General features: G+C 39.1%; 1 protein-coding gene across 12 annotated transcripts in view; it reads left to right on the top strand.

Annotated features, from left to right (window-relative positions):
- The window catches only part of LOC106876311 (uncharacterized), a 184,161-nt gene that overhangs the window by 163,906 nt on the left and 2,755 nt on the right, over window positions 1-17,500 (top strand). For 8 of the 12 annotated variants that reach the window (XM_089361122.1, XM_089361121.1, XM_089361118.1 and 5 more), the window contains one exon: window positions 3,031-3,351. In XM_089361122.1, the coding sequence (XP_089217248.1) occupies window positions 3,031-3,351 (321 nt within the window). Of the gene's footprint in view, window positions 1-3,030; window positions 3,352-13,288; window positions 13,336-17,500 lie in introns of all 12 variants that reach the window. The other 4 variants (XR_016243858.1, XR_016243857.1, XR_016243856.1 and 1 more) reach the window with 1 other exon arrangement.

Below are 17,500 nucleotides of genomic sequence, written 5' to 3'. Positions count from 1 at the left end.
CAAATATGGAATGAGTAGAAGGAAGGGCCACCAGAGATCAGTATCAAGTGTGTAGATGTCAGCTATACTTAACGAGGGAAAAAGTTAAAAGTAAGAGGTTTATAATATGCTCTGCAATATGAGGCATGAGGTATTTTTTTTTTCTATTTGTTTTGTTTTTCTTTGTAATGTAAGATAGTGGTGCTAGAGATAATTGAGACGGCAATGAGGAAGAAGTGTGTGTTAAATGAGAGCAGCACACTTGCTCTCACTGATGCCAATCAGAAATAAACATGAAGATACTGTTGTAAGAGGTTGCTGAATGAGGAGGGTGAGAGAGAGAGAAAAAGAAAGTTTACCTCAAGTGGATATTACAGAAGGACTTCAGACCATTGAAATTGAAACCCATATAGTTGAAAGCACCATTATGGAAATGAAGGCAGGAAAGAAAACTGGAAGGCGGCGAGCTGGCAGAATCGTTAGCACACCGGGCGAAATGCTTAGCGTTATTTCGTCTCCCTTTACGTTCTGAGTTCAAATTCCGCCGAGGTCGACTTTGCCTTTCATCCTTTCGGGGTCGATAAATTAAGTACCAGTTACGCACTGGGGTAGATCTAATCGACTTAATCCCTTTGTCTGTCCTTGTTTGTCCCCTCTATGTTTAGCCCCTTGTGGGCAATGAAGAAATAAGGAAAGAAAACTGGATCAGCAGTGATAGTCGCTGAGATGCTTGAAATATCTAACAATGTAACTCACTTACATTGTCAACCATGTAACACTGAAAACTATCATAGTGTAACAGTTCCACCAACAACTGCTACAAGGACAAAGTAGAAACTCTAGAGAAACAACTACAGAGCCATTTAAGTAATGAACCAAGTTTTGAAAGTTGCTGAAAGGGTTATAGTAAAACTGATTAGAAAGAGACAAGATGCAGAGACCCACAAATCTCATTCATTTGTTAGCAGAGACTTCTTGATGTATTGGAATCACAAGGAAGCTGACAGCAAAAGATTTCATTTATGCTTGATGTACAGCAGTAGTTAACAGTAAGAGTGCCCCTTAGATGAATTCCTTCAGATGCTATGAAGGCTTCCTAGAAAGAGTTGATAGTTTTTTTTATGTAGACATATTTAGCAGTGGAGGTGAATGTGCCAACGGCATGGTTACTATTAACTCAGTTGAAACAAAAGATTTCTTTCTAAAAGGGAAGGGCAGTTTGTATGATGCTTTTGTACAATGTGCAATGCTGCAGGATAGTGAGACATGGGTTGTGAATGCAGAAGATTTGCAAAGGTTGAAAAGAAATGAAGTAAGCTTACTTTGTTGGATGAATAATGGGACACAAATGAGCTGAGAGAAAAACTGACATAAGAGGAATTAAATGTGAACAAGAGAAAAGGCTGTGCTGGTATAACTACATAATGTGTATGGAAGATATCAGTTGCATGAAAAAAATAGTGCATTTTGTGGATGGAAGTTATGGGAGTAGAAGACTAAGGAAGACATAAGAGAAAGGGGTAAAACTGATTTCAAGAGACTGAACCTCACAGAGGAGATGACAAAGGACAGTGACTCGGCAGAATACAGTGCCAGACAAACTATTAGTCTAAATAGTTACTATAATACACCAATCTGAATTGAGTGATGACAATTTAAATGTAAGTTTTTTTCAGGTTGCTGTGTGAGGGGAACAAACTTGGACAAGAAGGAAGTTGTTGTTGTTGTTGTTTAGCCCTTGGTTAAAGCCTGATTGAATCAACCTGTAACTGTTTCAGTTATGGACACCCTGCTTGTTTTTTTTTTTTCGTTTTTTTTTTCAGGCAGTGTACCTTAGACCACATTGTCTAATGTATCTTTTTTTTGTAATGGTAAGATGTGATTTGAGGAAGACCTGGCTATTATTTCTTGCAGGTCTAGCTGCTGCATAGACATTCTTTCAGTGTCGCTTAGGTTTAAAAAGAGAAGTGTAGGTAGCTGTGGCGCTGTGATGAAAGAGCCTGGTGGAGCATTTTGCGCAGAGTTTGTGGACGTCAGTAACTGTAGAGAGGGCAAAAAAAAAAAAAAAAAAAGGTTGTTGTTGTTTCCAGGTCAACCCAGATTGATTAAACCTTTGATCAAAAGTGTTCCAGCTATGACTACCCTATCTTATTTTCAGACAAACCATCCAGGATTATTAACCAATTTTGGTCCATTTAAAAAAAAATTGGTGGAATGTGTTTTGCATTTTCTTGCCAGTCAAACAACTACATAGAAATTCTCTGAATGGCTTGTTGTATCAGGTAGGCTTAGATGCAGGGTGATGGTGGTACACAACTTGCTAATTGAAGGAAGTATGTGTCATTCTTGTCCCAGTAGAGGAGGATACAGTATGTCAGTGAGTTAACGGTTGTAGTGTGTTCAGTGATTTTTTTAGATAATGATAGATAAATAAAATCTGTTTGTAATTTGCAACAGATTAGTTAGTGTTAGGAGAATCTTCTCAAGAAACTAATATACAATTATACAATTGTTTCAGGAATATATATATATGTGTATATATATATATATATATATATATATATATATATATATATATATATATATATATACACATATATATATATTCCTGAAACACATTCAGGAATGTGACATAAAAGACACCACCCCCCATAGCTTTTTTGTTTTGAATGTACAGGCCCGTTAGGTCAGAGCTTATTTTGGTTTCTGTGACATTTAAGTCACTGAGAGTACAAACTTCCCCTGAATGGAATGCTAGTCCATCATCACGTTAACTTCTTCCTCCAACAGCTATCACTGGTTTTCATTTCATTTTCAGCTGAATGGAACTGAAGTAGCATGAAATGAAGTGTTTTGTTCAAGGATGTGCTGAGATGTGAACCCATGATCTGATGTTCACAAGCCCAACACCCCAAACCACTTTGCCATATGTCTTCATGCCATAGCTGTCAGCTATGTAAATGGAGAAACAAGATGCCTGTCATCTCTTGTATTACCTATTTTATGATTTGGCGACTCGTTAAACTAATTCCTGTACTCTTTGATTCTCAGGATGATGACAATGCTGATGCCAATCAGCCAAATGAGGACAAAGAGATTCTCCACATGCTTAGCAACCGAAGACATGGCAATAACAAAATACCTCCTGACTTCGACCTCAACAATAGCCTGAATAATGAGGGAAACCAACCACTGGAGAGGGTCAATGTTGAAGACAATCTTGCTGGACGTGAGCTTCCCAATGACCACCACGGAGTCATAGAAAACAAATTACCTCCAGATTTCTTTAAGGGTGACTTGAATAATGAAAACAAACTGGAGAAGGACAATGCCTTTGAACATGACCTTCAGTTGGATGGTAGAGAAGTTCAGGTAGTTAATTCTGTTTGTTGCTCTTGTAATGGTGCTTACTAATCAATAACTGGCATGTTTTTTTTTATCTTTTTATTTTTTTTATTTTAGTTAAAAGCCTACATCCAAAATGTACTGCACAACCTCTGCCAATATCATATTTTCTATACATTTTTTTCTTCTTCAAAAACATACAATGAAAATTAACATGTCTTGTGGCTCTTAATGAATCATTGAGTCACTACCAAAGGCTTCAACTTCATGTAGTGTATCATTGCAGATATATATACATATATAAAATAGCAAGTAAATAAAAAAAATGAAAAAGATTTCAGCAGGGAATTGAGCAGAAGCTTAGATTTTACTCACCAACTACTTACCATCATTCCACAGTACTTTTACACACATGTTTTTCTCCATTTATTGTCTAATCTACACAACCAGACAATAGACTTTGTTTATAGACATATATTTATGCAACCTGATTAGATGGTATGCATAGTCCTAACTTCAGTGAAGTTGTGTAAGACCACATGTCATTCATTTTTTTGCTTTTTTCATATTAGCTTGAGTGTTAGCCAGATATATTACTAAGGCATTATTTCACAGCTGGAAGACGGTCAGCTGACAGAATCATTAGCAGATTGAGCAAAATGTTTAGTGGCATCCATCTTTAGTGGCATCCATCTTTAATGGCATCCATCTTTACATTATGAAGTCGACTTTGCTTTTCATCTTTTTGGGGTTGATAATATGAGTACCAGTTGAGCACTGGGGGTCGATATAATCGACTTACTCTTTCCCCAAAATTGTTGGCCTTGTGCCAAAATTTGAAACCATTATTTCACAGTTTGATATCTTTCCAGTTGCTAATCCTTGTATGTTTTCCCAATAAAAAACATTTCATTCTTTTTACATTTGAATGAATTGTTTACAGGGAAATATCGATGATTTTTCAATGCAAAGCACAGAATTTAAACATTCAAACACACACATGCGCACACACACACACACACACACACACACACACACACACACACACATAAGTATAACTACTGGTGTGGACATGGCTGTGTGGTTGAGAAGCTTGCTTCCTACCCATTTAGTCTTGGGTTCAGTCCCACTGTGTGGAGCCTTAGGCAAGTGTCTTCTACTCTACTCCTTGGTCAATCAAAGTCTTGTGAGCAGACTAAGTAGATGGAAACCAAAAAAAGTTCATGTGCGTGTGTGTGTGTGTGTGTGTGTGTGTGTGTGTGCCTTGTGTCCTTGTCTAAACATCTCATGATGGTTATAAATAAGCATCATCATCATAGAAGCAAGGTTGTTCGTTTCCAGTCTTCCATGAAGAACATATTGGAATATATTACTTTGCTTGAAAACAGGTGATGGTTGGTGACGGGAAGGGCAACCAGCCATGTGAAAAACTGTCTCCAGAATTTCTGTTTGATCTATTCAAGCACGAAAAATTAGATGTTAAATGAATGATGATGACCTATGTATGCATGTATCTGCTTCTCGAAGGCTAACCTACTGAACCACAAGCACAGTCACAATGGTAATCTCGCCTACCAATGCAGTATCCAGCATGTTCTCTCATGCACATTGTGTAGCAGAATTCGTGGGTCAGCCAGTGAGCTCACTTGATATTGTAGATCCAGGCTATTGTTGCAAGGCTTGACTTGTAGTTGGTGTGGAATGACTTGTAGGTCCCTTGCAAACCTTAGGAGCCATATGAGACATCATCAGTAATATGAGATGTTTCTTAAAGTGAAACAGGTTTAAGAAGTGGTCTTACTTGGTCACAAATCGACTTCCAGCATGTATGCAAGTTTGTATGTAATGTAAGTATGTATGCATGTATATTTTACAACGCATACTGTAAGCATGCATGCACACAACATGCTTTGTATAGTTTCTGTCTACCAAATTGAGACACAAGGCATTGATCTGCTATTGTCTTTAGTAGAAGATACTTGCCCAAGGTGTCATGCTATGAAATTGAATTCAATACCACATGGTTGGGAAGCAAACTTCCTAACCACACAGTTATGCCTGCTTAAATGAAAAACATGATTTTTACAGTTGTCAGCCCTATACTGTCTTTTTGAGAGTCTGATTTTTGTTCTAAACAAGACTAAACATTTTTAATTGCATTCAGAACACAAACACAGTATACTGACATTTAAATGTACAACTCATTTTATAAAATAACACTTGAAGCTTATTTCATAATCGCTGGCATATTGTTTCTGCACTTCTGTTGCTATAGTGATGTTTAACAGCCTTTACTAAACTTTCTACTAATTATACTAGTGTTAGTTTATTATAGTACCAATGGTACAAGCACATGTAGCTTCATTTATCATTAATTCCTTCATTGCTAATCTGGGATAACACAGCACACTCATTGTAAACCTTGTTATGCTAATCATGGATTAATCTGCGATAACACAGATCAGAAATCAGTTGAAGTTTCTGCTTGTACTGCTAAGATACACCCTGGCAACCATTCACCATGCTGAGCCACCCAGAAGGCACTGCATATTGCATGTTTAGGAAAGTGGGTTATACATCATTAGATGTACACCTGACTTTCTTATATTAAATTAGAAGTGAACGGAACGCAGAACTCCAAACTGATCAACAACAACAATATTTATTTATGGAGGAAAATATACAGCTTCCAATTGTCCGGTTTCGGAGTAGCCTGAATGTAGATGTACTGTCCCTAGAGATGAATCGTTGGAGAGACAACTTGCTTCTTCCACACTCAATGAGAGCTTGTTTTAGACCGTCTTGCTTGTTCGCTGTCTGGCGTGGTAAGAGACAGAATTAAGCGGGAACACTTGGACGTTGAAATCCACGCATGCGTGGTTAAGGATGCAGCAATGGCGACTATGCCTTTTTGGCGCCATATGACGTCACTACACATGTATTTGCATGACTGTGCTGCAAGGCTGGATATTATTTTAATTTTTTTGTAAGCAGATCAACATGGGATCAGCAAACAGAAAAAACACAAAGGCAGCTGACACAGATGAGTGTATTCTCTTCAGGGAAAAGGTAGAGATGACCAAGGAAATATGTGGCAACGGAAGCTTTGCTGCTGTATGCCACAAGTTTGGTGAAATGAACATAGCAATTCCTTCCATTGACAAAGTGTGTGGAGATGATTCATTCATCACTGCGTTGCTTTGGAACCCAACCCCTGTGAGAAATGAGGATAGATGTACCAGTTTGGTGATAAATAATTAGTGAATTATTTGATAGCTCTAACAGAACTTAGTCCCTATTATTTAAATGGCCTCTACTAGTGCTAAATAGTCATTAATAAACACTGTGCTTATATTTGTTAGTAATTACTAAACTGCTAATTAGCTAAAAGTGAGCTAAATATTCATTAATGATAGTTTGGTATATAGTAGAAAACTAATAATAATTAGTTGTACATTTGCTAAACTGTCAATTTTGTTGTTATTGTTATTGTTATTATTATTATTATTATTATTATTTTTACTACTTACAACTGAACAATTGCTTTTGTTTTATTTGTTTTGTTTTTGTTTTTATATGACACCAGTGTATATATAATAGCCAATGTATAAATAAGGTTGATGCTAATGTACTTATTTGAAATGAGACAAAAATTTTAATTAATCATAATTACATTCGTGGTGAAGAGGAAGAACTATTAACTGACAGGGGAAATAACTCTGAATTCAAACTACATAAAATTAGATTAAAAAGTAAAACCATGCTGTCAGTGACATGTCTGATTTGCAACAGTACAATGATAAATCCAGTCATGTTTCAGTCTTATTAAACCTCTTCAGTCTTTAGTTTCACACAAAGATAACGTGGCTTTATATCATCATCATCGTGTAACGTCCGCTTTCCATGCTGGCATGGGTTAGATGGTTTGACTGAGGACTGGCAAGCCAGGAGGTTGCACCAGGCTCCAATCTGTTCGGGCAAGGTTTCTACAGCTGGATGCCCTTCCTAACACCAACCACTGCAAGAGTGTAGTGGGTGCTTTTTACATGTCACCAGCATGGGAGCCAGTCAGGTGGCACTGGCAACAACCACGCTCAAATGGTACCTTTTACGTCCCACTGGCACGGGAGCCAGTCAGGTGGCACTGGCATCAGCCATACTCAAATAGTGCTTTTTACATGCCACCGGCATGGGTGCCAGTCAGGCGGCACTGACATCAGCCACAACAAAGATTTCACTTGACTCAACAGGTCTTCTCAAGCATAGCATATTGCCCGATGATTGAAGGGTGTTTTTAAGTGGACCAGTTATGCGACACTGGCATTGGCCACTGATACAATCTCACTTGATTTGCTGGGTTTTCTCAAGCACAGCATATCTCCAAAGTTCCCGGTCACTTGCCTCTGTGAGAAGGTCGTACTTCACCACCTCATCCTAGCTCTTCCTGAGTCTACCTCTTCCACAGGTTCCCTCCACTATTAGGGTGTGACACTTCTTCACACAGCTGTCCTCATCCATACACAACACATGACCATACCAGTGCAGTCGTCTCTCTTGCACACCACATCTGATGCTTCTTATGTCCAACTTTTTTCTCAAGATGCTTACACTTTGTCGTGTATGCACACTGACATTACACATCCAGCATAGCATACTAGCTTCATTCCTTTCAAGCCTATGCATGTCCTCAGCAGTCACAGCCCATGTTTCACTGCCATGTAACATGGCTGTTTGCATGCATGCTTCATACAGTCTACCTTTCATTCTCAGCAAGAAGCCCTTTGTTACCAGCAGAAGTAAGAGCTCTCTGAACTTTGCCCAGCCTATTCTTATTCTAGCAATTACACTTTCAGAGCATCCACCTCCGCTACTGACTTGGTCACCTAGGGAATGGAAGCTATCAACTACTTCTAGTTTTTCCCCCTGGCATGTGATGGAATCTGTTTTCTATACATCTTTGATGTTTATTGTCCCTGTGCATCTGCCACATACAAAAACTATCTTCCCAGTTAACCTTTTCATATTGCTGCACTTCTTATGTGTCCATAGCTTACACCGGGTACATCTTATGGAGTTTCTACCTACACCTTTTCTGCAGATTGAGCAGGGATTTGTGATTTGTCTGCCTTCCTACTTACTAAGACTTTGGTTTCTGCTAGATTGACTCTAAGGCCCTTCGATTCTAGTCCTTGCTTCCACACCTGAAACTTCTCCTCTAGTTCTGGTAGTGACTCAGCTGTTAGAGCAAGATCATCAGCATAGAGGAGCTCCCAGGGGCAACCTGTCTTAAATTCTTATGTTATTGCCTAAAAGAGGGGGCTGAGGACTGATCCCCTACTTCTACCCAGAATTCTTCACTATACTCATTGCTAACCCTCACCTTACTGACAGCTTCCCTGTACATGGCTTGTACAGCTCTCACCAACCACTCATCTATCCTTAGTTTCCACATTGACCACCAGATAAGGAATCGGGGGACCCTGTCAAAGGCTTTCTCCAAGCCAACAAAAGCCAAGTACAGAGGTTTATCTTTGGCTAAGAATTTCTTCTTCAGCTGTCTTACCAGAAGTATAGCATCAGTGATGCTTTTCTCTGGCACAAACCCAAACTGCATCTCATCTGAACTAACTCTCTCCCTAACTAATTGGGCTATGACCCTCTCCATGACTTTCACCACCTGGGCCAACAATTTGATACCTCTGTAATTATTCCTATCTTATGCTTCACCTTTACCTTTGTAGCAGTTGACTATGATGCTACTACACCAGTCATTGGGTATGACTCATTCATGTATCACCTGGTTGACTGTACAGGTGACTGGACTATAGCCAATACCACCAGATATTTTAAGCATCTCTGCAGTGACTCCTGATGGACCGGGATCTTTCCCTGCCTTCATACCTTTAATTGCTTTTATTTACCAAGGTACTGTCAATTCAAATAGCTGGTCCCTCTGTTGGGTCGACATTTGGCAGACTCTCTTTCTCTCATTCATTCTCTTCATTTAGCAACCTTTCATAGTGGCGTCTCCAAGTCTATATATATATGTATGTATGTATGTATATGTGCATGTGTGTGTGTGTGCATGCAGCTATATATATATGTACATATTCACACGCACACACACACACACACACACACACGCGCGCAATCACCGCCACCATTATCATTTAGGTTCATTCACCACGCTGGTATGCATTGGACAGTTTGAAAGGATCTAATGTTGATAAATCGAAGGATCACATCATCTCCCAGTGTCAGCTTGGATTTATTTTCTATGGCTGGATGTCCTTCCTAATGCCAGCCCCTTTACAAAGTTTTACTGCATGCTTTTTTCATGTCACCAGCACTAGAGAGGTCCCCTTGCAAATTGTAATACTAAACAGTCTGAAAGGGGCTACCATGTGTGAAGGAGAGAGAGTGAAGTATCTTTTATCTTTTACCGCCTTTGAGAATTTTAGTCATATGAATTATTTCCAGTACTTACATTTTTTTAAACCTGGTATTCAAAGTACCAATCTCTTTTGTTGAACTGCAAAGTCACAGGGGCGTAAACACACCAACACCAGTTGTCAAGAAGTGGTGGGGTGCAAAGACAGATACAAAGACACACATACATGGAGTTGTGTTGATCAGTGCTATAATAGTAGTCTTGTGTTGAAACAGTTGTTTGTTTTGTCGCTGCTGCTATCATTATCAATCGTGCTGGTGACTGCAGTGGCTGCAAAAGAGTAGTACGTCTGGTAGTGTGGTAGAAGTGCCATCTATTCAACTTCTGCTAGGCTTCTGTTAACTTTTTCTGACATTATAGTCGCCATTCTTCAACAATGCTGGCATTGGTATTGTTGCTGTTATATGTTGTCGGCACTCCGTCGCTTACGACGTCGAGGGTTCCAGTTGATCCGATCAACGGAACAGCCTGCTCGTGAAATTAACGTGCAAGTGGCTGAGCACTCGACAGACACGTGTACCCTTAACGTAGTTCTAGAGGAGATTCAGCGTGACACAGTGTGACAAGGCTGACCCTTTGAATTACAGGCACAACAGAAACAGGAAGTAAGAGTGATAGAAAGTTGTTGTGGAAGAGTACAGCAGGGTTTGCCACCATCCCCTGCCGGAGCCTCGTGGAGCTTTAGGTGTTTTTGCTCAATAAACACTCACAACGCCCAGTTTGGGAATCGAAACCACGATCCTATGACCGTGAGTCCACTGCCCTAACCACTGGGCCATTGTGCTGTTATATATATATATTAAGATTAATGTAATATAAAGCTGAAAAAAAAAAAAATTAACACCAAATATACAGTGCGTGTGTTTTTATTGGCTAAACTGGCAATATGACCATCCCCAAGTACAACAACATATATATATATATATATATATATAACATGATCACATGACCAACCAGGCTATCAGATGTTGTTACACATCTCTGGTCGCAGTGTGTTTTTTTTTTTTGCATTGTTTTAGCCTTCAAATGATGTCACCCTGCTGACAAGGCAAACAGGCCAACATTGCCCATTGATTGAAAAGGGAGACTGGAGCAATATAAAATGAAGCGTTTTGCACATGAACACAATGTGCTGGCCTCTGAGGGAATCGAACTCACGATCTATCATTCATGAGTACAACAGCCTTGTTTTCTACTTACTTAAATTGATTTTAAATTTTGTTTCAACATCTGGAAGTTTTAATTTACTTCTTTAATTCTATTAAAGATTCAGCTACAAGAGCTAAATCATTAGTATACATAGGATTTCCCACAGACAGCAAGGTCTTGAACTCCTCTATGTTAACTTGTTGGGTTATCATGAATAGGTGATGGCTAAGAACTGACCCTTGATGAATCCTTAACTTCACACTAAATTCTGAACTCATTGCTTTACCAATTGTACAATTAACTGAACTCATTGCTTTACCAATTGTACCTTTGTAGAAAGCTTTTACAGCCCCCATGAGCCTTTCACCTCCATCTATTGAAAAAAAAATTTTTTATATGACTATCAACTTAATGAATGAAGCACTCTGTCAAAGGACTTCTCCACATACATTGGACTTTACTTTTCTGTAGTTATCACCATATAAACATACAGCCAGTATGCAAAACAGCTGGGTATTTCACATAAACAGTGTAACTCTCAAGTAGAAACAGTGGAACACAGTGTGAGACAAGACTGAATTTTTGAATTACAGTTATTGTCCACTCAACAGGCTTTTTTTACTGTCTCTATCACTTTCACTGACAAGTCTTGAGCTGATTGAAAGCTTTGCTAAAGACTCTTGTCCAAGATGTCACCCAGTGAGATAGGACCTAGCATTTCATTACTTTGAAGCAGACTTCTTAACCACTCAACCATACCTGCACCTATCTGTCTGTTTATCTGTCTATCTATCTATCTATCTATCTATCTATCTATCTATCTATCTATCTATCTATGTGTCTGTGTGTGCATGTACATGCAGGTGTGTGAATGCATGTCTATTCACACATGCACACTTGCATAAGCACGGTTGCATATATGCGGATATAAATAGGCATAGGGTGTTAGTTCGGTGGATTTGTTAGAACATCAGACAAAATACTTTGCTGTATTTAGTTGTGGCCCTTTGCACACTGAGTTCAATTCTACACAAGTCGTCTTTGCCATTTATCATTTCAGAAGTTGATTAAATAGAGTACTAGTCAAATATTGGGTTTATCTAATTAACTATGCCATCTTCCTAAAATATATGGACTTAAGCCACTGTTAGAAATCTTCATTATAACTATCCTTTTTGCTATAGGCACTGGTCAATTACATCAACCCCTATTTTATTGACCTCGAAAGGATGAAAAGCACCATCTACCTTAGCATGATTCAAGCTCAGAACGTGAAGACAGATGAAATGCTACTAAGCATTTTGTCCAGTGTGCTAACAGTTTTGCCAGCTCACTGCTTTCATCATCATCATTGTCATCATCATCATCATCATCATCATTTAATGTCCACTTTCCATGCTGGCATGGGTTGGACGGTTTGACTGAGGACTGGAGAGCCAGAAGGCTGCACCAGGCTCCAATCTGATCTGGCAAGGTTTCTACAGCTGGATGCCCTTCATAATGCCAACCTCTCCAAGTGTGTAGTGGGTGCTTTTTACATGCCACCAGCACCGGAGCCAGTCAGTGGGTACTGGCATCGACCATGTTTGGGCGGTGCTTTTTACATGCCACCAGCACGGGAACCAGTTAAGGGGTACTGGCATCGACCACATTCGGATGGTGTTTTTTACATGCCACCGGCATGGGAGCCAGTCGGGGCTCTGGCATTGACCAGTATGGCACAATGATAATGGTTTCAAATTTTGGACCAAGGCCAGCAATTTCAGCAAAGGGAGTAAGTTGATTGCACTGACCCCCAGTACTCAACTGGTACTTAATTTATTGACCCTGAAAGGATGAAAGGCAAAGTCAACCTAGGAGGAATTTCAACTCAGAACGTAATGATAGATGAAATATTGTTAAGCATTTTACTTGATGTGCTAATGATTCTACCAAGGGAGTATTTACATGGTAGCTCAACCCGCTAGAAATCACAGTCAGATCTCTCTCTCTTCATCCCGTAATGTCTTATGAAAGGCAGGGCAGTTAATAACGCAGTCAAAGATACACTTTTGTTTACAAAAAAATACATGCAATAATCACAGCTGGGATGTCTTTGGTTATAGATCTACTCAGTCGGTGATGGCCATGGGCTAAATGCAACACAGCATCATGGATGTTGTTGCAGTTCTAGTAAGCTGAGACAATGTTGGATGATCAATGAGAAAAAAAGGCAGTATGCATTGTGTGACCTGATGATGATGATGATGATGATGTTGAGGATGATGATGATGGTGATGATGATGATTGTTGTTGTTATTGTTGTTATTATTATTATTATTATTATTATTATTATTATTATAGTTGTTATCATTATAATTTTAGGGTGACAGATGGCGAAATCAATAGAATGAAGGGTGATGTACCTCGAGGTATTTAGTTAAATCTATTTATGTTCTTGGTTCAAATCCCACTAGGTTTAAATTTGCTTTTCCTCCTTCCAGAAACTAATAAACAAAGCACCAGTCGTATATACTGGTAATATATTTAACTGACTATATCTTCCCGACAGAATTTATATGGTTTCATACCAGTGTTAAAAATTATTATTAATACAGTATTTTTACTGGCTCTTTACTTTTTAACTTTGAATTCCACCAAGGTGTGCTTTGCTTTTCATCCTTTCAAGGTTCAATAAAGTATGTACCAGTTGAGCACTGGAGTCAATGTAATCGACCAGTCCCCTCCCAACAAATTTCAGGCCTTGTGCCAATAATAGAAAGGATTATTATCATTACCGCTGGACTGGCTCCTGTGCAGGTGGCACATAAAATACACCATTTCGAGTGTGGCTGTTGCCAGTACCTCCTGACTGGCCTTCGTGCCGGTGGCATGTAAAAGCACCCACTACACTCTCGGAGTGGTTGGCGTTAGGAAGGGCATCCAGCTGTAGAAACTCTGCCAAATCAGATTGGAGCCTGGTGTAGCCATCTGGTTCACCAGTCCTCAGTCAAATCGTCCAACCCATGCTAGCATGGAAAGCGGACGTTAAACGATGATGAAAACTCACAGCTTATTTTGCTGGGTATGATGGAAAATGTCAGCTGCCCACAGCCAGCAGACTAAGGCAACACTTGTTTTACTGGTCATGCTTCAAGAACACTGCAAAGAATTTTTGCAGTTCCAAGCAATGCTGATTTTTGTAGGTGTTCTACCTTCACACTTACACCGATCTTTTTCAGCCATGTTGGTAGTTGAGTGCTGATACTTCCAAGTGCATCAATTACTATTCATATCACATCTACTCTCTTCATTGACCACAACTTTTGTATTTCCCCACTTTAAATCGTCGTAGTTGTTTATTTTTTTCTTCTTCTTTCACATTGATCCTGTTGTCACCGGGGCATGCTATATCGATTATCATACAATGTCTGGTCAGGTGATCACACTGGATCATTACATCCTTCAGGATTTTGCAGGTCTCATTTTTGGTGACTCCTTCTGGGGTTTGCTCAGACTATTATTATTATTATTATTATTTTTATTATTATTATTATTATTATTATTATTATTATTATTATTATTTTATGTTTGACTTTTGCTTTGCATTTGTACAAGTTGGATCCAAGTCTCACCCAGAGACAACAAGCTAGAAGTTCATGTAGGTATTATGCCTAGGGTACCATATATTTGGATTTGTACATAGTGTCGTTCTAGAGAATGTTTAAGAAACCAGAAGAAAATTATGTGTTTGTTTTAAAATTTGAGATCACATAGACAGTATTTTATGTAGGATATGGGCAGTTCCCATGAGCACTATCTTTTGAACTTCAGCCATTTTTGGGTTTCCTGGTATCTGAGCTAGGTAGTAATCAGCCCGTTTCGCTGTCATTCCCAGGGCACCTATGACAATAGGTATTGTTTTAGTCTTCAGGTTCCACATTTTGCTAATTTCTATTTCATTATTATTATTATTATTATTATTATTATTATTATTATTATTATTATTATTATTATTATTTTATGTTTGACTTTTGTTTTGCATTTGTACAAGTTGGATCCAAGTCTCACCCAGAGACCTCAAGAGACAACAAGTTAGAAGTTCATGTAGGTGTTATGCCTAGGGTACCATATATTTGGATTTGTACAGTTTTGTTCAAGTGAATGTTTAAGAAACCATAAGAAAATTATGTGTTTGCTTTAAAATTTGAGATCACATAGACAGTATACAAGATTGTGAGGTTGTTTATTGAAGGTATTGTGTCTACTGGGGGTTTGTATTGTTTGTCATGTCACAACAAGGACCTCAGACAGACAGTATTTTACGCAATATGCATGCCGTTCCAAGTAATGCCAACTTTTGCAATACATCTAGACTGTAGGGTATTTCTAAGGTTTTTCAGATTGGGTGGTATTCAACCCAATGTTCCGATGACAGTAGGGATAACCTTTATGTTCGACTCTCGTAGCTGCAACATCTCAGTGATTTCAATTCTAAGGTTTCCATATTTATCAACTTTTTCTCTTTCTTTCATGATGATATGTTGATCTCCTGGCACTGCTACGTCGATTATTAGGCACTCTTGTTTGTCCCTCTTAAAGGATACTATATCTGGCCTTCAGTGCTCTAACACTTAGTCTGTCTGGAAATCAAAATCCCAGAGGATTTTTGCCTTCCCCTTTTCATCCATTACCTTTTCCGGGGTAAGTTGGTACCAAGCACCAGTAACCTCATATCCATACTTATGGCATAGTAACCAGTGGAGTTTTGGGGCTACTTTGTCATGTCTACGCTTGTACTCTTTCTGCACAAAACTTTCACAAGCACTAACAATGTAAGTCGCGTTTTTGATCCTCTTCCCAGACATTCTGCAGAGGACCAATGCACTTATGTGGTATATATTCTTCTTGACTGAGTTGGTATTCAATGCCTGATCCTGGGCTGCGATGATTAGGGTTTCAGTATTCTTTTTTAGGTTACCCTTGTTGAGCTACCTCCATGATGCTTCCTGGTCTTTTAATTTGTTGGTTTCTAGGTGGAACTGACCATGTAATTTCATATGGATTAGGGTTTCTTCTCTCTCATTGGCTGTTCTTGATCGGAATCCATGAGCTCTCTCAAATCCATTTTTGTTTACTCCTTCTACACTAGCAGCATACTGTAGCAAGTCTTGTTCGCTGCGTACCAAATATTCTGCCATATTTCTTGTTTCACTGTTGATGCACTCCCATATGCTAATCAACCCAAATTCACCTTTACCTCTCTTCATGTAGAGCCTGTGTACATTTGCTTTAGGGTGGAGGGCCCCATGCATTGTCATCGTCTTTCGGGTAGTGCAATCGAGTTGGTCAATCTCTGCTTGTGTCCATCTCAGGATGGGTGCACTATAGCAGACTACAGTAATAGCCCATATGTTGAAGGCAGTCACAAGGTTCCTTGAGTTGAGCTTTGATTTCAAGAGAAATTTGAGGCACTTGAAATATGCAGTGATGACCTTGTCTTTCATTTCGTTGTGCAAGATATTGTTTAGCTCCAGGATCCCAAGGTACTTGTACCCATCATCACCCGGGTCTTCCATTCTCTCTCTGTTTGGCAATTTTATGCCCCTACAATTTACTCTTTTCCCTTGCTTCAAAGTAAGCACCGTACACTTTGAGATACTGAATTCCATCCCTGTATCCTTGCTGCACATTTGCACAGTCTCAGCCAGCCTCTCCATTTCAGGCTCTGTTTTTGTGAACAGTTTTAAATCATTCATGAAGAGGAGGTGGTTGAGACAAGGTCCATTCTTTCTCAACCCATAGTGCACGTTGATTTTATGTAGGCCTAACAAACAACAGAGGTGAACAAGAGTATCCTTGGAAGATACCTATTCTGAGTGTTACCTCGGCTAAGTGCAGGTTGTTACAGGAAAGATGCGTTTTCCAACTAGGCATGCTGTTCGTAATCAGTGCACACACATTCTCAGCTATTCCACATATGTCGAGTGTTTCCAAAATCCACAAATGCAGCAACATGTCGTAAGCCTTTTTGAAGTCTATCCATGCCATGCATAAGTGTTTTTGGTACCATTTGCAGTTCTTCATTATAACCTTATCTATCACAAGGTGGTCCTTGTTGCCATTGGATCCTTTTCAATTATTATTATTATTATTATTATTATTATTATTATTATTATTATTAAAGGTGGTGAGCTGGCAGAGCCATTATCAAGCACGACAAAATGCTTAGCAGCATTTCATCCATCTTTTATGTTCTAAGTTTAATTTCTGCCGAGGTTGACTTTGCCTTTCATTCTATCAGGGTTGATAAAACAAGTACCAGCTGAGAACTGGGGATCGATGTAATCAATTTATCCCCTCCTCCAAAATTGCTGGCTTTGTGCCAGAGTTCGAAATCATCATCATCAGCAGAAGCAGAGCAGCTCACTTGCAGAATCATTAGCACACTGGACAAAATGCTTAGCTGCATTTTTTCCAGCTTTACATTCCGAGTTCAAATTCCACCAAGGTTGACTTTTGCCTTTCATTCTTTTGAGGGTCAATGTAACCAACTAGCCCTTTCCCCCTGAAAACTGCCAGCCCAGTGCCAATATT

This window comes from Octopus bimaculoides, chromosome 12, assembly GCF_046866305.1.
Source record: "Octopus bimaculoides isolate indiv1 chromosome 12, ASM4686630v1, whole genome shotgun sequence".
Classification (NCBI taxonomy): Eukaryota; Metazoa; Mollusca; class Cephalopoda; order Octopoda; family Octopodidae; genus Octopus; species Octopus bimaculoides.
Note: the sequence above shows the minus strand (reverse complement) of the source record. Positions and strands in the feature narration are given on the sequence as shown.